This window comes from Amblyraja radiata, chromosome 11, assembly GCF_010909765.2.
Source record: "Amblyraja radiata isolate CabotCenter1 chromosome 11, sAmbRad1.1.pri, whole genome shotgun sequence".
In the NCBI taxonomy this organism is placed as follows: domain Eukaryota; kingdom Metazoa; phylum Chordata; class Chondrichthyes; order Rajiformes; family Rajidae; genus Amblyraja; species Amblyraja radiata.
The window spans coordinates 66003325-66030430 of record NC_045966.1 but is presented as its reverse complement, the minus strand read 5'-3'; the positions used below and the strand labels follow the sequence as shown (position 1 = coordinate 66030430).

The window sequence follows — 27106 nt, the reverse complement described above, 5'->3', positions numbered from 1 at the left end:
ATTTATCATGTACATCCTATTTTGATTTGTCCTGCCAAGGTGTAACACCTCACATTTATCAGCATTAAACTCCATCTGCCATCTTTCAGCCCATTTTTCCAAATGGCCTAAATCACTCTGTAGACTTTGGAAATCCTCTTCATTATCCACAACACCCCCTATCTTGGTATCATCTGCATACTTACTAATCCAATTTACCACCCCTTCATCCAGATCATTGATGTACATGACAAACAACAAAAGACCCAACACAGATCCCTGAGGCACCCCACTAGTCACCTGTCTCCAACCCGATAAACAGCCATCCACCATTACCCTCTGGCTTCTCCCATTCAGCCACTGCTGAATCCATCTTGCTATTCCTGCATTTATACCCAACAGTTTAACCTTCTTAACCAACCTTCCATGAGGAACCTTGTCAAAGGCCTTACTAAAGTCCATATAGACAACATCCACTGCTTTACCCTCGTCAATTTCCCTAGTAACCTCTTCAAAAAATTCAAGAAGATTAGTCAAACATGACCTTCCAGGCACAAATCCATGTTGACTGTTCCTAATCAGACCCTGTTTATCCAGATGCTTATATATATTATCTCTAAGTATCTTTTCCATTAATTTGCCCACCACTGAAGTCAAACTAACAGGTCTATAATTGCTAGGTTTACTCTTAGAACCCTTTTTAAACAATGGAACAACATGCGCAGTACGCCAATCCTCGGGAACTATTCCCGTTTCTAATGACATTTGAAATATTTCTGTCATAGCCCCGGCTATTTCTACACTAACTTCCCTCAATGTCCTAGGGAATATCCTGTCAGGACCTGGAGACTTATCCACATTTATATTTTTCAAAAGTGTCAGTACTTCTTTTACTTTGAAACTCATAGTATCCATAACTACTCTACTCGTTTCCCTTACCTCACATAATTCAATATCCTTCTCCTTGGTGAATACCGAAGAAAAGAAATTGTTCAATATCTCCCCCATCTCTTTTGGCTCTGCAGATAGCTGCCCACTCTGTTTCTCCAATGGACTAATTTTATGCCTCGTTATCCTTTTGCTATTAATATAGCTGTAGAAACCCTTTGGATTTACCTTCACCTTACTTGCCAAAGCAACCTCATATCTTCTTTTAGCTTTTCTAATTTCTTTCTTAAGATTCTTTTTACATTCCTTATACTCAAGCACCTCATTTACTTCATGCTGCCTATAATTATTGTAGATCTCCCTCTTTTTCCGAACAAGATGTCCAATTTCCCTTGAAAACCAGGGCTCTTTCCAATTTTTACTGTTTCCTTTCAACCGAACAGGAACATAAAGATTCTGTACTCTTAAAATTTCCCCTTTAAATGTCCACCATTTCTCTTCTACATCTTTCCCATAAAACAAAATGTCCCAGTCCACTCCTTTTAAATCATCTCGCATCTCATCAAAGTTAGCCTTTCTCCAATCAAAAATCTCAACCCTAGGTCCAGTTCTGACCTTCTCCATAATTATATTGAAACTAATGGTATTGTGATCACTGGACCCGAAGTGCTCCCCAACGCATACCTCCGCTACCTGTCCCGTCTCATTTCCTAACAGGAGGTCCAGCACTGCCCCTTCTCTAGTAGGTACCTCTATATATTGCTGCAAAAAACTATCCTGCACACATTTTACAAACTCCAAACCATCCAGCCCATTTACAGAATGTGTTTCCCAGTCTATGTGTGGAAAGTTGAAATCTCCCACAATCACTACTTTGTGCTTACTACTAATATCTGCAATCTCCTTACATATTTGCTCTTCCAATTCTCGTTCCCCATTTGGCGGTCTATAATACACCCCTATAAGTGTTGCTACACCTTTCCCACTTCTCAGTTCCACCCAAATAGCCTCCCTAGATGAACCCTCCAATCTATCCTGCCAAAGCACTGCTGTAATATCTTCCCTGACTAGCAATGCAACACCTCCACCTCTTGCCCCTCCAATTATATCACACCTGAAGCAACGAAATCCTGGAATATTTAGTTTCCAATCACAGCCCTCCTGCAACCATGTTTCACTGATCGCCACAACATCATACTTCCAGGTGTCAATCCAGGCTCTAAGCTCATCCACCTTTCTTACAATGCTCCTAGCATTAAAATATGCACATTTAATGCACTGTTTATTTCCTTTTTTTTCTTTCTCCTCTTGTGTCCGAGTGCTTCCCTTTTCTGCTTCCTGCCTCCCATTCTGTCTACTAGCTTTCTCTATTTGAGTCCCTCGCCCCAACCATTCTAGTTTAAAGTCTCCCCAGTGACCTTTGCAAATTTCCCCGCCAGGATATTGGTCCCCCTCGGGTTCAAGTGCAACCCATCCTTTCTGTACAGGTCCCACCTTCCCCAAAAGAAGTCCCAATGATCCAGAAACTTGAATCCCTGCCCTCTGCACCAGTCTTTCAGCCACGCATTTATCCTCCACCTCGCTCCATTCCTACTCTCACTGTCGCGTGGTACAGGCAGTAATCCTGAGATTGTTACCTTTTTGGTCCTTTTCCTTAACTCTCCTCCCAACTCCCTAAATCCTCCCTTCAGGACCTCTTCACTTTTTTTACCTATGTCATTTGTACCAATATGTACCACAACCTCAGGCTCCTCTCCCTCTGATTTCAGGATATCTTGGATGCGTTGAGACATGTCCGAGACCTTGGCACCAGGGAGGCAGACCACCATCCTAGTGTTGTCCTCTGAAAAGTGCTTCCTATAAGATGTTCGTCCGCTAAACCTGCCGTTTAGAACATTGCATTGTCCCTTTAAATGCCTGAGTTAACGCTTGTAGCGGAGGTTGATGGATATAATGTGTTTTAAATAATCTGGCGTGCCTCATTTGTTGTATTTCGTGTTTGCGAGGTCCTTTTACAGACAAATGTATTGTGTGATGCATCTCCTCTCAATATGTGACAGAATAGGGTGTAAACGAAGAGGGTGTAAAAGCTGTCCGCCACTACTTTTACATTGCAGCTGCAGGGAACAGACAGACTTATAAGATAAATTAAAGGTGACTGCAAAAACAGCACTTTTACATCTGTAGCATTGTATGTTTTTAAATCATGGATAACATTAAATTGTTCTCCTGTACATAAACTAATATATTGTTATAGTTACTCACATGAGCACCGGGGATACTCAGCAGCCTTCGTCTCCAGCAGGTTGCGCTTTCTCTCCCTATTTCTATAATCCTCTCTGGATTTGTCATAGAGAATCTCATTGCATTGGTACCACTCCACCAGTTCCCCCTCTTGTTCCCTGTTGAAGTTATATGGCCTTACCTTCTGCCATCTAACCTTTATGTTATCGTCTGCTGAGGATATTGTGGAGGCAACAGCTACTGGGGAGGCAATCTCAAATCCACCTTGATCACCCTCTCCCTGCTCCAAGGAGCCCACAGGCAGTGGTATCTCTGGCATCTCCTCTTGCCTCTCCACCTGTCTCTCTTGCTGAGTTTCCTCCTCATTTACCTGCATGGCTAAAAACTTTCTGACTTTCTGTGACCCCTTTCTTTGCGCTTTTCTGAGAGGCATCTCTGCAAGTCTTTTTACTGTGAAAAAGATTATCAAACAATGACAATTAGGTGGGACGTCCTTGATGAACACATGGTCCATTGGCGATATTGAGACCACCTTTTTTACTCACCTTATGTCCCTTATGTCAAGCTTCCGGGTTTACCGTTCGCAGGAGTTCCCACGGTACCAGCAAGTGTCATTACGGATATCGCACGGATATCGCACTGGCATCTGCGTTCATACAATGTTGCAACGCTGCTCAAGTCACTCTTGGAGAAATTCAAAAATGTTTGAATTTTCTCCCGACCTTACCAAGTTACACGACTACCTGCCGTTAGCGCCACGGAGGTCCTCGGTGGTCCACGAATGCCGTACTGCTATCGCAGAAGGTTCCCACGATGTTAAATCTTGTTAAGTCTTGCTTCAGGTCGCACAGTGAGAAAGCCCTTTAAAGCTGCACAGGTGGGTGGATGGCTCTGATAGTGTAAAACCAGGTGACCATGGAGATAAGCTGCATACAAAGTTATCTGGTCAAGGAGTGAATAGGAGCAGTTAGGTGATAAGAAAAATAGACAAAAGATCGTAGCAGTTGCAAAATGCAGAGCAAGAAGACATGTCTAGGAAGGAACGGCAGATGCTGGTTTAAAGCGAAGATAGACAACGGGACAGGCTGCATCTCTGGAGAGAAGGAATGGGTGACGTTTCCGGTGGAGACGCTTTTCAGACAAGACATGTCTGGCAGGTCAGCATGGACATGCCCTCCACTTTTGGATAGAGATTTTAAAAACAAGCCAACCCAATTGTCACAAATGGACAACTGATACTAACAGAGGAATCAAGTTACCCAAGATTATCGAATTCAGTTCAAGTCCAGAGGACTGCCATGAGCCCAAATGGAAGGTGAGATGCCATTCCTCAAGATTGCTTTGAGCCTCATTGCAACAGTGCAGGGAGTCACAGACTGTTCGGTCACTCCCACATCCAAGAGTCAGAATGAGATAGCAGGCAGCTCAGCAGTGCCCCATGGATCGAACACAGGTCCTCCGCAATATTGAAACCCAACGCCTGTTTGGTTTCTCCAATGTAGAGGAGGCCACGTCGTGAACACAGGGAAAGGAGCAGAGGGGGAAAAGAAGAGACCGTGAGAGAAAGGGAAGAACGCAGTAGAGAGGGAGGGGGAGAGTGGGAGTTGAGTGTTAAAGATGGGGAGGGAAGAGGGCAAGATACTCTCCACACTTTCCTCTTCGTCTCAATCTCTTTGATCATCTCCAAGGCAGAAGAAGTGGTAAGTTTTGGCCTTTTACAGTTAAATAAAAAACTATTTGGGAAAACTTACATCAGTCATACTTTTAAGTCTGCTTTCCAAAGCTTGCATGCTGGAATCCATGTCCTTCTGTGCCGCACGTGCAGCCTGCAGCTCCAGCCGTGTCTGGCTGAGCTGCTCCTCCAGCAGCGCCAGTACAGTCAGTAGCTGCTTCTGTTCATCTGTCAACCTAGAATAATAATAATCAATATAATTGTATTAGCCAAGGATGTACAAGGAACTTGCCTTGATGCTTTGCTTGCAAGGATAAAAACATGATATACAGTAGACAATTAAAAATAAAATATTATAATTTAAACATGTGGAAATAAAGTACCAGAGTAAACAGAGGCTACAGATTTTTGGCTGTTGAGTAGAGCTACTGCTTGTGGAAAAATACTGTTTTTATGTCTGGCTGTGGCCCAGACAAAATCTGTCCTATACAGGACAAAGCAAGCCATCAGAGTGCAGGAGCAAAGGCAGCACGGTGGTGCAGCAGTAGAGCTACGGCCTTACAGCGCCAGAGACCCGGGTTCAATCCTGTAAGGGTGATTGTTGGTCTGCACGGACTCGGTGGGCTGAAAGGCGTGTTTCCACGCTGTACCTCTAAACTAAAGACGATGTTGACCTGTTGCACGCAGCAACCGACGAAGCCCCCCCCCCACCCCCCCAGGGTCTGCTGCTACTCCACTCCTGGCTGGAAACGCACAGCATCAGCGTTATACTACTCACAGCTCAGCCACAGGCAAACCTGCTGCCGTGCCACAACCCCAGGGGAATCTTGATGCATCTGCAGATACTGTGGCCGACAACATCAACACCAAAACATTTGTGGCGTGACGTGGCGTGATGACGTATGACGCACGGTGTTTTTTCAAGTGTCACAACATTTATTTTGTCGCCGCTGTATTTTGAAATGTTCAAAATCTTTTGGCGACACTGATATGACGCCGGCAGTCACCGAACAAAATTGCCAAGTGGGACAGGCCCTTAAATGAGTTATTTATCTCTATCGTTGTGAGCAGTTGTTGCAGTCTGGAAACTGCCGCAGCTCAGCTCTGCACCTTTCCACAGCTGATTCCATTTCCTTCACCTTCTGCAACAACATCTAGGAGTAGAAATTAAAAACAAAGTTTATTTGCAAGTTTGGAGGCTTTTTAATTCTACTCGCAGCTACTTATGTCACAACATACACGTCAAAGTTACAAATATGTAATGCAGAAAAGTCACTTTTCCATACTTCATATTTCCTTATGACATAGGCCATTTCAGCCCATCAAATCAATGCCAGCTCTCAGAGAATCCCAGTCCTTCACAAATTTTCCTTGAAACCAGTTCCTCACGAATTCCTGTCAATTGCCCGCAGAATCCACCATTCAAGTTAAAGCAAACTTCACTGAAATGTAGCAGCTTAACACCCAAAGGATGGGAAATGCAGGGAATTCTCTGCCCAAGTGGCTACGGAGACCAGTCCTTGAGACCAGTTCAACAGCGAGGTGACTGGCCTTAATATTACGTAATTGAGAGTATGGTGTTAAATGTGCTGAGATAAATGGTCTGACTGAGAGGTAGAGCAGCTGAGGGGCAGCATGGTGGTGCAGCGGTAGAGCTGCTGCCTCACAGCACCAGAGCCCCAGGTTCGATCCCGACTACGGGTGCTATCTGAGTTTTTACATTCTCCCCGTGGACTTTCTCCAGGTGCTCCGGCTTCCACCCACACTCCAAAGACGTACAGGTTTGTTAGCTAAATCTATATAATTAAAACTCTGATCTTGACCCCTTCCTGTTGCACTGCATAATGATTTAAGAAAAAAACGCTACCACTTACGGCTGTGATTTTTGGCTATCTTACTCAGAGTCCCCATCCGCTGTGCAGGGCCAGAGGATTTTTCCCATCGATTAAAAATAAAAGACATTAATGTTTAAAAAATGTTGAGATTCTCTCTCTTGTCCATCACACCATGAAGGCCACACCCCTTCCTCAGGGACTATAAAACCCGCAAGTGTAGAGGTGCCTCAGTTCTCTGCAAGATGGTGGGGAGCGACAGGTCACAGCTCAGTCTGAGCTGTGAATAACACTGAACACATGTCTACTAAACTGTGAGTGGTTTTACTGACCTGTCAGTGCCATTAATGTGGTTTGAAAATGTAGTTTGAAAATGCAGAAGTGTGTTTTGGTTTGAAGACGCTAAAGCTGCCTTGCCTTTGGTTTGAAGACGCTAAAGCTGCTTTTGGTTTCAAAACGCTAAAGCCGCCTTTGGTTTGAAAACGCTACCTTTGGTTTCAAAACGATAAAGCCGCCTTTGGTTTCAAAACGCTAAAGCCACCTTTGGTTTGAAAACGCTAAAGCCACCTTTGGTTTGAAAACGCTAAAACATAGAAAATAGGTGCCGGAGGACGCTATTCGGCCCTTCGAGCCAGCACCGCCATCCATTGTGATCATGGCTGATCGTCCCCTATCAATAACCCGTACCTGCCTTCTCTCCATATCCCTTGACTCCACTAGCCCCTAGAGCTCTAAATCTCTCTTAAATCCATCCAGTGACTTGGCTTCTACTGCCCTCTGTGGCAGGGAATTCCATAAATTCACAACTCTCTGGATGAAAATGTTTTTTCTCACCTCAGTCTTAAATGACCTCCCCTTTATTCTAAGACTGTGGCCCCTGGTTCTGGACTCGCCCAACATTGGGAACATTTTTCCTGCATCTAGCTTGTCCAGTCATATTATAATTTTATATGTTTCTATAAGAACCTAATGTTCCATTCGCCTACCCAATACTATTCCTTGCCTTATGAAAATTTCTTTCAGTTCCTTTACCCCCTTCCAGTACATCTGGGAGATTGTTTGTGTCTTCCTTAGTGAAGACAGATCCGAAGTACCTATTCAACTCTTCTGCCATTTCCTTGTTGCCCATAATAATTTCACCCATGTCTGTCTTCAAGGGACCCACATTTGTCAGCCACGGTTGCCTCCTACTCCCCTTAGAATCTTTCTTCCTTTTTAGAATGAAATGATCCTGCGTCTTCCGGATTATGCCCAGAAATTCCTGCCATTGCTGTTCCACCTTCATTCCTGCTAGGATACCTTTCCAGTCTACATTGGCCAGGTCCCCTCTCATGCCTTCATAGTCCCCTTTGTTCAACTGCATCACTGCCACTTCCGATTTAACGTTCTCCTTCTCAAATAAAGCCGACTTTGGTTTCAAAACGCTAAAGCTGCCTTTGGTTTCAAAACGCTAAAGCTGCCTTTGGTTTCAAAACACTAAAGCTGACTAAGGTTTGAAAACGCTAAAGCTGCCTTTGGTTTCAAAACGCTAAAGCTGCCGGCTATTGAACCCAACCCCGTCAAAAGCGAGATGGATACAAAAAGCCGCTGTAACTCAATGGGTCGGGCAGCATCTCTGCAGTCTGAAGAAGGGCGTTGTCCTGAAATGTCACCCATTCCTTCTCTCCAGAGTCGCCGCCCGACCCGCTGAGTTACTCTAGCTACTTGTGTCTATCTTTGGTTTAAAACACTATCTCCAGTTCCTTCCCACACACACGTTTCAAGCAAATCGAATGCTCCCATCAAACAGACAGAATCAGGTCAATGATTATGGTCAAGAGATGGACAGACCCCTCCATGGACCCACGCTGCTGACTGACCTTCAGTCCACACACCCAAAGCTCAGAGCCACGGTGACACTGGTGCAAAGATTAGTCAACCTAGGGTACAGGATCAGAGGGCTGTTCTGTGGATGTATCTGGGGTAGAGTGTGGGCAGGCTATCTCATAGTCTGTGGCTCGAAGGGCCGAATGGCCTATTCCTGCACCATTTGTCTACATTTATTTCTGTATCTAGTGGGTTTATCTGGGGTACTACGTGGGTTGGCCTGTGGTGGGTTTACCTGGGGTACAATAAATGGGTTATCATTTTTTAAGTTTAGTTTAAAGACACAGCACTGAAACAGGCCCTTCGGCCCACCTAGTCAGCACCGGCCAATGATTCCCGCCCACTAACACTACCCTACACAGACTAGAGTCATAGAGTGATACAATTTGGAAACAGGCCTTTCGGCCCAACTTGCCCACACCGACCAACAATGTTCCAGCTACACTAGTCCCACTTGACTGCACTTAGTCCATATTCCTCCAAACCTGTCCTATCCATGTACCTATCTAATTGTTTTTTAAAACGATGGGATAGTCTCAACCTCAACTACCTCCTCTGGCAACTTGTTCCATACACCCACCACCTTATGTGTGAAAACGTTACCCTTCGGATTCCTATTAAATCTTTTCCCCTTCACCTTGAACATATGTCCTCTGGTCCTCGATTCCCCTACTCTGGGCAAGAAACTGTGCATCTACCCGATCTATTCCTCTCATGATTTTGTATACCTTTATAAGATCTCCCCTCATCCTGCTGCGCTCCATGGAATAGAGACCCAGCCTACTCAACCTCTCCCCATAGCTCACACCCTCTAGTCCTGGCAACATTCTCGTAAATCTTCTCTGAACCCTTTCAAGCTTGACAATATTTTCCCTATAACATGGTGCCCAAACTGAATGCAATATTCTAAATGCGGTCTCACCGACGTCTTATACAACTGCAACATGACCTCCCAGTTTCCACAATCAAATCTCTGACTGATGAAGGCCAATGTGCCAAATCCTTTTTGACCACCTTATCTACATGCGACTTGATCCTCAAGGAACCATGAACCTATACTCCTAGATCCCTCTGCTCTACAACACTACCCAGAGGCCTACCATTTACATAGAAACATAGAAAATAGGTGCAGGAGTAGGCCATTCGGCCCTTCGAGCCTGCACCGCCATTCAATATGATCATGGCTGATCATCGAACTCGGTATCCTGTACCTGCCTTCTCTCCATACCCCCTGATCCCTTTAGCCACAAGGGCCACATCTAACTCCCTCTTAAATATAGCCAATGAACTGGCCTCAACTACCTTCTGTGGGAGAGAATTCCAGAGATTCACCACTCTCTGTGTGAAAAAGGTTTTCCTCATCTCGGTCCTAAAAGATTTCCCCCTTATCCTTAAACTGTGACCCCTTGTTCTGGACTTCCCCAACATCGGGAACAATCTTCCTGCATCTAGCCTGTCCAACCCCTTAAGAATTTTGTAAGTTTCTATAAGATCCCCCCTCAATCTTCTAAATTCTAGCGAGTACAAACCGAGTCTATCCAGTCTTTCTTCATATGAAAGTCCTGACATCCCAGGAATCAGTCTGGTGAACCTTCTCTGTACTCCCTCTATGGCAAGAATGTCTTTCCTCAGATTAGGAGACCAAAACTGTATGCAATACTCCAGATGTGGTCTCACCAAGACCCTGTACAACTGCAGTAGAACCTCCCTGCTCCTATACTCAAATCCTATTGCTATGAATGCTAACATACCATTCGCCTTCTTCACTGCCTGCTGCACCTGCATGCCTACTTTTAATGAATGGTGTACCATGACACCCAGGTCTCGTTGCATCTCCCCCTTTCCTAATCGGCCACCATTCAGATAATAATCTACTTTCCTGTTTTTGCCACCAAAGTGGATAACCTCACATTTATCCACATTATACTGCATCTGCCATGCATTTGCCCACTCACCCAGCCTTTCCAAGTCACCTTGCAGCCTCCTAGCATCCTCCTCACAGCTAACATTGCCCTCCAGCTTCGTGTCATCCGCAAACTTGGAGATGTTGCATTCAATTCCCTCGTCCAAATCATTAATATATATCTTAAATAGCTGGGGTCCCAGAAGTGAGCCTTGCGGTACCCCACTAGTCACTGCCTGCCATTGTGAAAAGGACCCGTTTACTCCTACTCTTTGCTTCCTGTCTGCCAGCCAGTTCTCTATCCACATCAATACTGAACCCCCAATACCGTGTGCTTTAAGTTTGTATACTAATCTCTTATGTGGGACCTTGTCGAAAGCCTTCTGAAAGTCCAGATATAACACATCCACTGGTTCTCCCTTATCCACTCTACTAGTTACATCCTCGAAAAATTCTATAAGATTCGTCAGACATGATTTACCTTTCATAAATCCATGCTGACTTTGTCCAATGATTTCACCACTTTCCAAATGTGCTGATATCCCATTTTTAATAACTGATTCTAGCAGTTTCCCCACTACCGACGTTAGACTAACTGGTCTGTAATTCCCCGTTTTCTCTCTCCCTCCCTTTTTAAAAAGTGGTGTTACATTAGCTACCCTCCAATCCTCAGGAACTACTCCAGAATCTAAAGAGTGTGTAGGACCTGCCCTTGTTCAATGTCCCAAAATGCAACATCTCACACATCTCTGTATTAAATTCCATCAATCATTCCTCAGCCTACCTGGCCAATCGATCCAGAACTTGCTGCAATCTTTCCCAACCATTTTCACTATCTGCAAAACCACTCACTTGTGTATCATCAGCAAACTTGCTAATCTTGCCCTGTATGTTCTGATCCAAATCATTGATGTAGATGACAAACAGTAACGGGCCCAGCACCCAACCCTGAGTCACACCACTAGTCACAGACCTCCAGTCCGAGAAGCAACCTTCCACCATCACCCTCTGCTTCCTTCCATGGAACCAATTTGCTTTCCATTCAGCTATCTCTCCTTGGATCCCATGCGATCTAACCTTCCAGAGCAGCCTAACATGCAGAACCTTGTAGAATGACATACTGAAATCCATGTACACAACATTTACAGCTCTGCCCTCATCGACCTTTCTGGTCACATCTTCAAAAAAATCAATCGGATGCCTCATTGTAGACTATGTCGAACAATCCTTGTTCGAGGCGTACCGTGGCCCTATCAGCGAACTCTACTTCCGCTACATTGAGGCGACCTCCTGCACCTATGCAGAACTTACTGACTTCATCCATTTCACCACTAACTTCCATCCGGCACTCAAATTCACCTGGACCATTTCCGACATCTCCCTACCGTTTCTAGACCGCACTATCTCCATCGCAGGTAACAGACAACTGACTGACATCTACTACAAACCCACTGACTCCCATGGCTATCTGGACTACACTTCTTCCCACCCTGCTTCCTGTAAGGACTCCATTGCGTACTCCCAATTCCTCCGTCTACGCCACATCTGCACCCGGGATGAGGTGTTCCAAACCAGGGCATCAGAGATGTCCTCATTCTTTAGAGAACGGGGGGTCCCCTCTTTGATTACAGATGAGGCTCTCACCAGTGTCTCTTCTATATCCCGTAGCTCTGCTCTCACTCCTCATCCCCCCCACTCGTAACAAGGGCAGAGTCCCCCTTGTCCTCACCTTCCCTCCTACCAGCCGTCAAATACAACAGATAACCCTCCAACATTTATGATACCTCCAACGGGATCCCACCACTGGCCACATCTTCTCATCTCCTCCCCATTCGGCTTTCCGCAGAGACTGCTCCCTCCGTAACTCCCTGGTTAATTTGTCCCTTCCCACCCAAACCTCGCCTCCCCTGGTACTTTCCCTTGCAACTGCAGAAAATGCTACACTTGTGACTTTACCTCCCCCCTTGACTCTATCCAAGGACCTAAGCAGTCTTTCCAGGTGAGGCAGAGGTTCACCTGCACCTCCTCCAACCTGAACTATTGCATCCGCCTCTCTCGGCGTCAACTGCTCTACATCGGTGAGACCAAGCTCAGGCTTGGCGATCGCTTCGCCCAACACCTCCGCACACTTTGCATTAACCAACCTGATCTCCCGGAGGCTCAGCACTTCAACTCCCCCTCCCATTCCGAATCCGACCTTTCTGTCCTGGGCCTCCTCCATGGCCAGAGTGAGTCCCACCGCAAATTGGAGGAACAGCTCCTAATTTTTTGCTTGGGAAGTTTACACCCCAGCGGTATGAACATTGACTTCTCCAATTTCAGGTAGTCCTTGCTTTCTCGTTCCTTCCCCTCCCCTTCCCAGCTCTCCTACAGCCTACTGTCCCCACCTTTTCCTTTCTTCTTCCCGCCCCCCCCCGCCCCCACATCAGTCTGAAGAAGGGTCTTAACCAGAAACGCCACCTATTCCTTCGCTCCATAGATGCTGCCTCACCCGCTGAGTTTCTCCAGCATTTTTGTCTACCTTCCGTCCTGCGGTCTTTCTCCTCGGTAAATACAGAGGAGAAATATTAATTGAGGACCTTGCCCATTTCCTGTAGCTCCACACAGATGTGACTGCTTTGATTCCTCAGAGGTCCCACTCTCTCTCTGGTTACAGTTTTCCCTCTTATGTATTTATAAAATATTTTGGGATTGTTGCTACCCACCAGAGCTATCTCCTGGCCCCTTTTTGCCCTTCTGATCACCTTTTTCAGTTTACTCCTTAGTTACCGAAACTCCTCCAGGGATGCACTTGATCCCAGCTGCCTATACCTGTCCCATGCATCCTTCTTGTTTTTGACCAACGCCTCAATTTCCCTCGTCAGCCAAGCTTCCTTACGTTTGCCTGGTTTGGCCTTCACTCTAACGGGGACGTACATTTCCTGAGCTTTCGTCAGCACACTTAAAAACATCCCACTTGGCCCATGTTCCTTTCCCCTTTAATAACCTGCTCCAGACAACTTGAGCGAGATCTTCTCTCATACCCTCAAAATTGGCCTTACCCCAGTTGTGCATTTTAACACATGGACCCTCTCCGTCCTTATCCATAACTATCTTAAACCTAATCGAACTGTGGTCACTGGACCCAAAAGGCTCCTCCACACACACTTCATTAACTTGCCTTCCCAATTTCCCAATACTAGATCCAGTGTTGCCCTCTCACGTGTGGGGGGCCTCCACATACTGTTTAAGAAAACTCTCCTGAACACGTTTGAGGAATTGCACCCCATTTAAATCCTTCACGCTATGATTTCCCCAGTCTATATTGGGAAAGTTAAAATCCCCTACTACAACAACCTTATTTGACCAGCAGCTGTCTGCAATCTCCCGGCACATTTGTTCTTCTAATTCCCGTTGACTATTCGGGGGTCTGTAGTACCCCCCCCCCCCCCCCCAACAAGGCGATCATCCCTTTCTTGTTCCTCAGCTCCACCCATATAGCTTCACTAAACGAACCGTCCGTAATGTCACCTCTGAACACTGCCGTGACATCCTCCTTACCCAACAATGCAACCCCCCTCCTCTTTTTCCCTCACCCCTGTCTGCCCTGAAGCTCCTGTACCCCAGGAACATTGAGCTGCCAGTCCTGCCCCTCCCTTAAGCAGGTTTCAGTCATGGCTACAAGGTCCCAGTCGCTCGTACCTATCCATGCTCTCAGCTCATCTGCCTTCCCCGTCAGGCCCCTTTACGTGCAGTTTAAACCAACCCTCCCTCGATCTCTGCCTTTCACCTGCCTATTCTGACCGGGATACTGATTGTGGATGATCAGCCATGATCACATTGCTCGCTTGAAGGGTTGAATGGCCCACTCCTGCACCTATGGTCTATTGTCTATTTATCGGTGGTTCAGTGTGACTGGGTGTCCTGTGGGAGGGTGTGTTCAGTACAGAGGTGGGGAGGAGATGGAGGAGGCAGTGGGGATGGGTGTGACCAGGTGGAGGAAGGGAGTCTGTGGATCCCCGGAGCACGTACCTGGACAGAGTAAAGACATCGATCAAGGAGATGGCCGTTGTTAACTGGTACCAGGCTGTGCCCAACCACCAGTAAACCAGGGGCAGAGCTTTTTCTGAAAGAGACAGCAACACAACATTAGACAACGTTGGGCCCCGATGCTTCCCATCAGTGGAAGCGGAGAGAGCTCAGACTCTCCCACACGGAACCCACTGATACTGTGGAACCACGTCAGGCTGAGAGACCTTCTCCCCTGCAGGGACCACCACAGAAAGTCCACCGCAAGGTGGTGGCAGGAGAACACAGGGGAGCTTTAGGGAACCTAAGAAAAAAATAGGTGGCAGGGATATCAACAGGACAACAGCACTGATGGGGGAACCCCAGAGGCCATGATGGGCCGAATGGCCTCCTTTTGTGTTCAGACTAAATAAACGGGAGATTGTCAATGACACTTCCACCGAGCAGGGAGTATCACATTTCAACACAGAGATTGCCTGGTTGTGGATGGATAGCAGCCCCCTCTGTCCCAGTCAATCTTATCCCACAACCAACATGGGCAAAGATAGACACAAAAAGCTGGAGTAACTCAGCGGTTCAGGCAGTATCTCTGGAGAAAAGGAATAGGTGACGTTTCGGGTCGCGACCCTTCTACAGACTGAGAGTCAGGGGAAAGGGAAACAAGTGATATAGACTGTGATGGAGAGAGATATGGAACAAATGAATGAACGATATGCACAAAAGTAACGATGATGAAGGAAAGGGTCCATTGTTGGTTGGCTGTGGGCTCGGTGTTAACGAATGATACAATGAAACTCACCAGGACGATAGTGAAACTAGTACAATGACTAAGGAGGGGGAGGGACGGAGAGAGAGGGTTACTTGAAGTTAGAGAGATCTAGATTTATTGAACATGGGCGTCTGCTGATCACAATGCTGTGTGCGAGCTTGGCCACGGTCCACCACCTTACACCTCATTTCAAATGCATCCTCGGTGTCACACAGCTGGGGAAATCTAAGGGAGATCCTATTCTTTCATCACCCCAGTTACCCTGGAGCACAAACCAGGCCTCCCTTAGGTATTACAACATGACTTCAGTCGGGATCGAGTATCCGAGCATTGACAGTCAGTCGTCTCTTGAATATTGATGTGGATAGAGAACTGGCTGGCAAACAGGAAGCAAAGAGTAGGAGTAAACGGGTCCTTTTCACAATGGCGGGCAGTGACTACAGAGTTAGCTTTCATAGCAAAAGGATTTGAGTATAGGAGCAGGGAGGTTCTACTGCAGTTGTATAGGGTCTTGGTGAGACCACACCTGGAGTATTGCGTACAGTTTTGGTCTCCAAATCTGAGGAAGGACATTATTGCCATAGAGGGAGTGCAGAGAAGGTTCACCAGACTGATTCCTAGGATGTCAGGACTGTCTTATGAAGAAAGACTGGATAGACTTGGTTTATACTCTCTGGAATTTAGGAGATTGAGAGGGGATCTAAAAGAAACTTACAAAATTCTTAAGGGGTTGGACAGGCTAGATGCAGGAAGATTGTTCCCGATGTTGGGGAAGTCCAGGACAAGGGGTCACAGCTTAAGATTAAGGGGGAAATCCTTTAAAACCGAGATGAGAAAAACTTTTTTCACACAGAGAGTGGTGAATCTCTGGAGCTCTCTGCCACAGAGGGTAGTCGAGGCCAGTTCATTGGCTATATTTAAGAGTTAGATGTGGCCCTTGTGGATAAGGGGATCAGAGGGTATGGAGAGAAGGCAGGTACCGGATACGGAGTTGGATGATCAGCCATGATCATGTTGAATGGCGGTGCAGGCTCGAAGGGCCGAATGGCCTACTCCTGCACCTAATTTCTATGTTTCTATGTTTCTATGGTCCTCTGGGCAACTCACCACTCATCTCAGTAAGTGACCCAGTCAGGCTGAGGGAACACACTGGAGTACCAAGCTGGAAGGCGGCTTCCTCCCGCACTGACTGTGGTCCTTAGGCTGCACGAACAACAGAGCACTGGGGACCAGGCCTTGTGCAAACCCTGGCAGTTTAAGGAAGGAGCAGCGGGCTGTACCTCACCACTGGGTCCAGTATCAGCAGGGCACTGGTTGACTGGAGCAGCGTTTTGGGGCCATGGACCACAGAAGAGGGAAGATTAGTGATGCAGGTACCTGGAGTCAGCAGCGAGATCCAGCTCCACAGCTTGGCAAGGGGAGAGAATGATTCAGAGTACGCCAAATGTCAACAAATCAGAGAGCAAGATGTCAACAAAGCAAACTTCTCTCAAGGTTTACAATGTTCAAAGGGTCACCTGTCCCAATGTTTGTGCTGCTGTTCACAAAAGCACCATGCAACTGATTGGCCCACGGCTCAACTGTTAGTGTGTGGGGATTGCTGATCGGTGCCGACTCGGTGGGCCGAAGGGCCTGTTTCCACGCTGTATCTCTAAACTAAATTAAAGGAAGGATGTCAAAAGCCTAAGATAGACACAGAGTTCTGGAGTAACTCAGCGGGTCAGGCAGCATCTCTGTCTGAAAAAGGATGGGTGACGTTTCGGGTCGGGACCCTTCTGCAGACTTCAAGCCGAAGAATTGATGTAGAGAGTGTCTAGAATTACAGTAAAGAGTAATTTGGAAAAGTTAGGAGTCCTCTCAGAACAGAGAAGGTAAAAGAGATGACCTATCAAACGTTGAAGATTGTAGCAGGGTTTTACACGGGAAAGGTTTTGCTATTGAGGGATCAATAAACAGAGGTCACAGCATCAATACTGACGGGATGCAGAATATTCTCTGCAAAACGCTGCAGGAAGTGGATTCATTCATGATTTTAAGTGGATGTATACACAGGGTGTGTGTGTGTGTGTGTGCGTGCGTGCGTGCGTGCGTGCGTGCGTGCGTGCGGCGATTACCTGCCCCAAAATGTTACAAGATCTACAATCCTGTACAACACGTTCAGCTCCTGCCCAGAGTCAGTCCACGGCCCACTCACCCACCCACAGCCCACCTCACTAACAGCCCCTCACCTGCCCCAGGAACGGACCCTCACACCCCACCCGCTCCATTTACCCTCCCAACCGTCAGCCCGCTTACATGTCCCTCGCCCCCTTCCCAGTAACAGCACATACACCCACCCCATGTCCCGATACCTGCGCCTTGTAATAGCCCACTCAACCTCACCCCCCACACCCCCCAACATCCTCAACTCACCCCCCACACCCCCCAACATCCTCAACCTCACCCCCCAACATCCTCAACTCACCCCCCACACCCCCCAACATCCTCCACTCACCCCCAACACCCTCCACTCACCCCCAACACCCTCCACTCACCCCCCAACATCCTCCACTCACCCCCCAACATTCTCCACTCACCCCCAACACCCTCCACTCACCCCCCACACCATCCTCCACTCACCCCCCCCAACAACCTCCACTCACCCCCCACCATCCTCCACTCACCCCCCAACATCCTCCACTCACCCCCAACACCCTCCACACACCCCCCACACCATCCTCCACTCACCCCCCAACACCCTCCACTCACCCCCAACACCCTCCACTCACCCCCCAACACCCTCCACTCACCCCCCAACATCCTCCACTCACCCCCAACATCCTCCACACCCCCAACACCCTCCACTCACCCCCCAACACCCTCCACTCACCCCCAACATCCTCCACTCACCCCCCACAACATCCTCCACTCACCCCCCAACACCCTCCACTCACCCCCCAACACCCTCCACTCACCCCCCAACACCCTCCACTCACCCCCCAACACCCTCCACTCACCCCCCAACATCCTCCACTCACCCCCCAACACCCCCCACACCCCCAACACCCTCCACTCACCCCCAACATCCTCCACTCACCCCCCACAACACCCTCCACTCACCCCCCAACACCCTCCACTCACCCCCCAACACCCTCCACTCACCCCCAACACCCTCCACTCACCCCCCACACCATCCTCCACTCACCCCTCTCCTGTCCGCCTGCCAGCACCCGGCGGGATAGGCAAAGTCTCACAGCAGCTGTGCGATGATCGCTGGTCAGCGTGGACTCGTTGGGCCAAAGGGCTCGTTTCCAACTAAAACTGAGATACTGTAGCACGAGTCTCCGACGTGCACCAGTGATCGCGGTACTTTAAACCAAGGAGAAGCCCTTAACCAGTCTGTTGGAGGGAAGGGTTTAGGCTTTAAGAACAATGACGTCAAAAGATAATGTGATAGGAGGAGAATTAGGCCATTCGGCCCATCAAGTCTACTCCGACATTCCATCATGGCAGAACTATCTCTCCCTCCTGACCCCATTCTCCTGTGTTCTCCCCGTAACCCCTGTACTAATGAAGACTCTGTCTATCTCTGCCTTAAATATATCGACTGACTTGGCCTCCACAGCCTTCAGTGGCAATGAATTCCACTGATTCACCAGCGTCTGACTAAAGAAATGTGCCGGTGCCCTGCTTCCACCCCCCGCGCTGCCCTCCCCGGACACGTACCGACGGGCTCCTGCCAGCCGCTGCTGCTGCCGAGGTGAAGAGCGCTGAGAGTGCTGAGAGCGCTTGGAGGAGTTGCTGACGTTGCTGATGTAGCTACTCAGACTGTTGACTGAATTGTTGGACGGTGAACGTTTGACACCAGGCACAGGTCCCGGCCTCTTGCTGTTTGACCTTTTCTTGTGCAACCTGAAACGATAAAGGGCAATGATTTAGGACGGAGACGGACCAGGACTGCGAAAGAGAAGCAAAAAAGTAATGATGATAAAGGAAACTGGCCATTGTTAGCCATTTGCTAAATGAGAATGAGAAGCTGGTGCGACTTGGGTGGGGGAGGGATGGAGAGAGTCGCTTGTCAGAGCTAGGAAAGGGGGAGGGGGAAGAAGATTGTTTCACACGGGGAAGGAATATCATGATTCTCTCTCTCCCTCCCCCCTCCTCAAGGAACTGCAGATGCTGGTTTATAACAAAAAGTCACAAAGTGCTGGAGTAACTCAGCGGGTCAGGCAGCGCCTGTTCACGTTCCCTCCAACATCCCTCATGAGCCCATCAAACGAATGGCTTGATCAACAACTTGTTGACACGGCAACCCTGCCCTTGGCCTATGGAAGTTATACCCTACATCCAATCATTCTCCACCTGAGATTCCAAGCAGGAAAGAATAGGCTGTTGGAACTTTCCTTGAGGTTTTGTCTAGAAGTTTTTCCTGTAGGGAAAGGTTCAGTTGGGGTTGGGGGGAGGAATGGGAGGGAGGGAGGGAGGGGGGAACGAGACAAGAGAGAGTTAGAGAGACATACCTAACGGGAGTCTCCATGTAAGAGGGAGCGCTGGATTTGGTGGAGCCGCCGCTGCTGCTGGAGGCGTCGTCGTTGTGCTGGTTGTAGCCGTTGGTGGCCAGACGGGGATTGAGGAGGATGCTATGAGAATGCAGGGTGACTTGGACAGGTTGGGTGAGTGGGCAGATGCATAGCAGATGCAGTTTAACGTGGATAAATGTGAGGTTATCCACTTTGGTCACAAAAACAAAGGCAGATTATTATCTAAATGGTGTCAAGTTGGGAAAAGGGGAAGTACAACGGGATCTGGGGGTCCTTGTTCATCAGTCAATGAAAGTAACCATGCAGATACAGCAGGCAGTGATGAAAGCAAATGGCATGTTGGCCTTCATAACAAGAGGAGTTGAATATTGGAGCAAAGAGGTCCTTCTGCAGTTGTACAGGGCCCTAGTGAGACCATACCTGGAGTATTGTGTGGAGTTTTGATCTCTAAATTTGAGGAAGGACATTCTTGCTATTGAGGGAGTGCAACGTAGGTTCACAAGGTTAATTCCCGGGATAGCGGGACTGTCATATGCTGAGAGAATGGAGCGGCTGGGCTTGTATACTCTGGAATTTAGAAGTATGTAAGGGGATCTTATTGAAACATATAAGATTATTAAGGGTTTGGACACGCTAGAGGCAGGAAACATGTTCAAGATGTTCGGTGAATCCAGAACCAGGGCCTCAGTTTAAGAATAAGGGGTTAGCCATTTAGAACAGAGATGAGGACATACTTTTTCACACAGAGTTGTGAGTCTGTGGAATTCTCTGCCTCAGAGGGCGGTGGAGCCAGTTCTCCGGATAATTTAAAGAGAGAGCTAGATAGGGCTCTTGAAGATAGAGGGGTTAGGGAATATGGGGAGAAGGCAGGAACTGGGTACTGATTGTGGAAGATCAGCCATGATCACATTGAATGGCGGTGCTGGCTTGAAGTGCCGAATAGTCTACTCCTGCACCTATTATTGGGGAATCTACAACTAGGGGACAGAGGCGTGGGTGACAGGAGCATGATTTTACGGGCAACCTGAGGGGCGACTTTTCCAACAGAGAGTAGAGGGGACATGGAACGAACTGCCAGAGGAAGTGATTTACATGTTTAAAAGATGTTTGGTGAGGGATATGGATTGGAAAGGTTTAGAGGGATATGGGCCAAACACAGGCAAATGGGAGCAGCCTGGGAAGGCTCCTTTGTCAGCATGGACGAGGAGTAGGGCTGAAGGGCCTGTTTCTCTGTTTTATGTCTCTTTCAATGGAGGGTCGGTGACCTGACACATTAATGGGGTCAGACCTGCAAAGCCGACAACGCGTCTCCCGTTTTCATTTCGGACTTCCAGCATCTGCGCGTTTTGCTTTTCAACCGGCTTGCGCCAGCCAGAACCAGCTGCAGGGCCAACACTGCTTCCACTCAACATGCGAGGCTGTGCCCAAACAGCAGATAACATCTCAGACAACACAAGCCACAGGCCACTGGACAACTGGCAAAGCTTCCCACAACACTGCATCTCAGTTTAGCTCAGTTTATTTCAGAGATACAGCGTGGAAACTAGGCCCTTCCGCTCACCAAGTCCATGCCGTCCAGCGATCCCCACACATTAACACTACCCCACACAGGCTAGGGTCAATTTACACGTATACCAAGCCAATTAATCTACAAACCCCTACGTCTTTGGAGTGTGGGAGGAAACCAAATATCTCAGAGACAACCCACGCGGTCACGGGGAGAACGTGCAAACTCCATACAGACAGCGCCTGTAGTCGGAATGGAACCCGGGTCTCTGGCACTGTAAGGCAGCAACTCTACCGCTGTGCCACCGTTCACAGAAATATACACGGCAGAGCTTCGTTTCAGAGCACTGTTCCCTCCAGCTCACCATTGCCCTGGCTTCCTGGCATCTGATGACGGGGCAGAGCATTTTGTGGGCAGCAATCATCAAAAATGGGCATCATCAGAAGGGATGGGAGAGTAACCACACACACAGCAAGTCTCTGGATACAGCATGTGGCAGGCCAATTGTCTGATTAATAGAACGATCATGAACTGTGATGTGGAGACGATGTTTCCACTAGTGGGAGAGTCTAGGACCCGAGGTCATAGCCTCGGAATTAAAAGACGTTCCTTTAGGAAGGAGATAAGGAGGTATTTCTTCAGTCAGAGGGGGGTGAATTTGTGGAATTCATTGCCACAGAAGGCTGTGGAGGCCTTCAACGGATATTATTAAGGCACAGATAGGTAGATTCTTGATTGGTACGGGTGTAAGGAGTTATGGGGAGGAAATGGGGTTCAGAGAAAGAGATAGATCAGCCATGATTGAATGGTGAAGTAGACTTGATGGGCCGAATGGCCTAATTGTTCTCCAATCACTTATGAACTAATGAAACTGGGGTACTGTCCAACTCACCTCCACCCCATTGCGCACATTGGACAGTCTCTGGAACTGATGCACTACAATGCTGAGAACTATATTCTGCACTCTGTATCTTCCCCTTTGCTCGACCTATTGAACTTGATTTGGCGATTGTATTGATGAATATTTTGTATCTGATTTGATTGGATAGCTTACAAAACAAAGCTTTTCACTGTACGCCAGCACATGTAACAATACTAAAGTGAAACCTGAGGTACAGAAAGGATCCGGGAGCCTTGGCCCATCGAGTCCATGCTGACCATCAATCTCCCTTTTATACTAGTTCTATGTTCATTAGCACATATGTTCAAGGAGCAGAATTGCCATTCGGCCCATCATTTACTACACCGTTGAATCATGGCTGATCTATCTTTCCCCATCAGCTCCATTCTCCCGCCTTCTCCCCATAACCCCAAAGCGACCTCCTTTTCACATCCACTCCCTTACACACTAGGGACAATTTACAGAGGCCAATAAAGCTACAAATCCACACGTCTTTGGGACTAGTTATAACTAGCTGTATCAAGTGTCTAACACATGGCTGCCTGCGCCCGCTGCCTGAACGGAAGATAGTCACAAATGCTTGAACAATCACCAATACCCCTGCCCCTCGCTCTTCCCCCACTGGCCAGTAAACCCATTCCATTTCCATCATTTCTCCAGTTTCTTTGAGAAGTTTCACCGGATCTGCTTCCTTCTGTGTTTCAGAGCAAATGTGACCAAAAACCAAGAAACCCAGAGGCAGCGCTGGTTGTTTCCTATCACTTGAGAGTTTAGGTACAGTGCGGAAACAAGCCTTCGACCCAACGAGTCCACACCGACCAGCAATCCACGCACATTAACTCTACCCTACACACACTAGGGACAATTTTACATTGATACAAAGCCAATTAACCAACAAGTCTGTATGTCTTTGGAGCTTGGGAGGAAATGGAAGATCTTGGAGAAAACCCACGCGGTATCGAGGAGAACATACAAACTCTGTAAATACAGCACCTGTAGTCGGGATCGAACCCTGGTCTCTGACGCTGCAAGCGCTGTAAGGCAGCAACTCTACACTGCGCCACCGTGCCACCCTTTTAAACCTGCACCGTCAACACAGTGACCTTGTCGTCCTTACTCATGACTTCTCCTCACTCACTATCCTTTGTGATTTTACACGTCTCCCCCAACCCCTCCTACTCACCCCCACCGGCCTGTCCACATGGCTTGTGTAGGAAGGAACTGCAGATGCTGCTTTACACCAAAGATGGACACAAAATGCTGGAGAAACTCAGCGGGACAGGCATCATCGCTGGAGCGAAGGAATGGGTGACGTTTCCTGTCGAGATCCTTCTTCAGACTGATGTCAGGGGAGTGGGAGATAGCCTTATCTATACACTTATAGATTTCCTTGTCTATACACTACCTTATCTATGTACCTTCCACTCCCCTGTATTTGTTTGAAGAAGCATCTTGACCAGAAACGTCACCCATTCCTTCTCTCCAGAGATGCTGCCTGTCATGTTGCGTTACTCCAGCATTTTGTGTCTATCTAAGACAATACAGAGACCAGACAATCCAATTGGAACCAAGTGGAGCTTTACAGCCCCCACCTGACTGTGAGCCCATAAACAAGGCTTCCTCAACAGTCTAAAGGGCCTGTCCCACTTACGCTATATTTTTCGGCGACTGCCGGCACCCGTCATAGTCGCAGCAGGTCGCCAAAAATGTTCAACACGGTGAAGATCCAGCGGGGACCAGGAAAAGGTGCGACTCTTTGGGTGACTATTCACGACCATACAGGCGTCACGTGTCGACAGGTCTGGAGCCATGGGAGGGAGAGGCTGAGGCTGCGGTCTGGGGGAGGTTCTTATAACCATATAACCATATAACAATTACAGCACGGAAACAGGCCATCTCGACCCCTCTAGTCCGTGCCGAACACATAATCTCCCCTAGTCCCAAATACCTGCGCTCAGACCATAACCCTCCATTCCTTTCCCATCCATATAACTATCCAATTTATTTTTAAATGATAAAAACGAACCTGCCTCCACCACCTTCACTGGAAGCTCATTCCACACAGCTACCACTCTCTGAGTAAAGAAGTTCCCCCTCATGTTACCCCTAAACTTCAGTCCCTTAATTCTCAAGTCATGTCCCCTTGTTTGAATCTTCCCTACTCTCAGTGGGAAAAGCTTTTCCACGTCAACTCTGTCTATCCCTCTCATCATTTTAAAAACCTCTATCAAGTCCCCCCTTAACCTTCTGCGCTCCAAAGAATAAAGCCCTAACTTGTTCAACCTTTCTCTGTAACTTAGTTGCTGAAACCCAGGCAACATTCTAGTAAATCTCCTCTGTACTCTCTCTATTTTGTTGACATCCTTCCTATAATTAGGCGACCAAAATTGTACACCATACTCCAGAATTGGCCTCACCAATGCCTTGTACAATTTTAACATTACATCCCAACTTCTATACTCAATGCTCTGATTTATAAAGGCCAGCACACCAAAAGCTTTCTTTACCACCCTATCTACATGAGATTCCACTTTCATGGAACTGTGCACAGTTATTCCCAGATCCCTCTGTTCACCTACATTCTTCAATTCCCTACCATTTACCATGTACGTCCTATTTTGATTTGTCCTGCCAAGATGTAGCACCTCACACTTATCAGCATTAAACTCCATCTGCCATCTTTCAGCCCACTCTTCCAACTGGCATAAATCTCTCTGTAGACTTTGAAACTCTTCTTCATTACCCGCAACCCCACCTATCTTAGTATCATCTGCATACTTACTAATCCAATTTACCACACCATCGTCCAGATCATTGATGTACATGACAAACAACTTGCCCCAGGTCCCGCTCCTCTCCCTGCCCACGGGCTCGGAGCAGCAGCCCCCGGACCCCACACCGGCTCGAACCCCAGCCCAGGGCCCGGAGCCGCACTCAGGGCCCAGACAGTGTCTGTGTCTGCTCCTCAGCGACCAAAGCCCAGGCCCGGCTACAGCCCCGAGGCTCGGCCCACACCAGGCATCTTCCTTCACCTTCCCTCTTCTTTCCCCTCTCCTCCTCCCTCAATCACCTCTCCCTCCCTCAGTCACTCCCTTCCTCCCTCCATAACCCCTCTCCCTGACTGCCTGCTTCCCCCACTCCTCACCTCTACCCTATCCCACCCCACACCATGTTTTATGTCAATGAGATTCGGATTCCCTGTGTGACGTTATTGTGAATGAAAACGGGAGAATTAGAATGAAACAGATTTTGTTTAGAATTTGATGTCAATGAGATTCGGGATTCCATCGTGATGTCATTGACAGGCAGGGCAAGTGGAAGCGGCTTTAAAAGTAGTTTTTGTAAAGTTACAAATGTCAATAACTTGTACAATACGTCTTTAAAGTGTGCGGTTGGTTCATTCAGCGGTGCGGCGCCCCTGGGCTCTGACAGCGCTGCCGTGGGTCGATGTTTAAGGGGATGCAGTCAAGGGGGTGAGGCTGGGAGCTGCCCCCGTCCGCAGGGCCCCCGGCGCCGGGAGGAGCGGTCACCTGTGCGGGGCCAGGGACCGACACGACAGACAGACAGACAGACTCACCGAGTGATGGTCCCTGCGGGGTCCGAGCAGCAGAAGCTTCGCCGCGGCGCCGGGAACAAGGAGCGGGAGCGTGGCCACTTCACCCACTCCCCTTCTGGTCGCCGCCTGTCCCCGCCGCACCTAGAGTATAATATAGTATAGTAGATGATGGTAGGGTAGAGTATAGCTGAGCTGAGCAGAGCAGACACCAGACACGACCTCCTCCAACGCCGTCTGTCTGTGTCTGTGTCTATGTCCCGCCCCCGGTGCCGCTGCCCATTGTCTGCATCGTTCAAAATGCTACATTCTAGAGTGTTAGTTTGTGTCGCGGCTCCACCCCACCGGGGGGGTGGGACAGGAACCGTGACAACTGCGGCACCACCACCCCCACGTCCCAACCAGCACCACCCTCCCTGATACCCACCTCCACACAATAGCCTCACTATCTATAAAAGATGAAATAGTGGCACATTTGGGTAGCAGTAGCAGGATCGGTCAGAGTTCTTTGAGGATGTAACTAGGAAAATGGACAAGGGAGAGCCAGTGGATGTAGTATACCTGGACTTTCAGAAAGCATTTGATAAGGTCCCACATAGGAGATTAGTGGGCAAAATTAGATTGCATGGTATTGGGGGTCAGATACTGACATGGATAGAAAATTGGTTGGCAGACAGGAAACAAAGAGTAGGGATAACTAGTGGGATACCGCAAGGCTCGGTGCTGGGACCGCAGCTATTTACTATATGCATTAATGATTCAGATGAAGGGATTAAAAGTAACATTAGCAAATTTACAGATGACAGAAAGCTGGGTGGCAGTGTGAACTGTGAGGAGGATGCTATAAGAATGCAGGGTGGAGTTGGACAGGTTGGGTGAGTGGGCAGATGCAGTTTAATGTGGATAAATGAGAGGTTCTCCACTTTGGTAGCAAAAACAGAAAGGAAGATTATTATATAAATGGTGTCAAGTTGGGAAAAGGGAAAGTACGACGAGACCTGGGGGTCCTTGTTCATCAGTCACTGAAAGTAAGTATGTAGGTAGAGCAGGAAGTGAGAAAGCGAATGGCATGATAGCCTTCATAACCCACCCCCGCAGACAGACAGACAGACAGATGAGTTGCCAATCTACAGCCAAAAGCGCAATGTGGCGGATGCTCCCACCCGCCCACCCGTTCCTAAAGCGTGTGGGCAAGAGTTTTGTCGGGGCAGGTCCACATTGAAGAAGCAATCACTCCCTGGGGCTGCTCATGTGAAGGTGCTACATTCACCCCTGCCCCCGTCAGAGAATCAGTCAGTCATACCTTAGCGGTGTGGCGCTCGCTGTGGTTCATGTGCAGCTCATTCTCTCTCTTCTGACCGACCAACATCACCCCGATTGTAGCGACTTCATTCGCAGAGCCGGTAATTGTGATTTTGAACAATTTGCTAAAGATTTGTTTATTATACGTTTCTCATTCCTGGA

General features: G+C 48.1%; 1 protein-coding gene across 1 annotated transcript; it reads right to left on the bottom strand.

Annotated features, from left to right (window-relative positions):
• Positions 1–14239: 14239 nt before the first annotated feature.
• Positions 14240–26713, bottom strand: LOC116978434. Its single transcript, XM_033029554.1, has 3 exons — positions 26666–26713; positions 25667–26091; positions 14240–14489 (listed from the first exon to the last, which is right to left on the bottom strand). The coding sequence occupies exons 1-3, from the start codon at positions 26711–26713 to the stop codon at positions 14270–14272; spliced, it is 693 nt and encodes a 230-aa protein (XP_032885445.1). The 3' UTR covers positions 14240–14269.
• Between the last annotated feature and the right edge of the window lie 393 nt (positions 26714–27106).

What these genes read in the sequence shown, in the direction of transcription:
- LOC116978434 (XM_033029554.1), bottom strand. Translation starts at nt 26,713, where the DNA reads ATGCCATTCGCTTTCTCACTTCCTGCTCTACCTACATACTTACTTTCA. An exon ending in TACCTACATACTTACTTTCA is followed by an intron (nt 26,092 to 26,665) that starts GTGACTGATGAA and finishes CATCTTTTATAG; the next exon opens with ATAGTGAGGCTATTGTGTGG. An exon ending in CCCGCAGGGACCATCACTCG is followed by an intron (nt 14,490 to 25,666) that starts GTGAGTCTGTCT and finishes TGTCTCTTTCAG; the next exon opens with AAAAAGCTCTGCCCCTGGTT.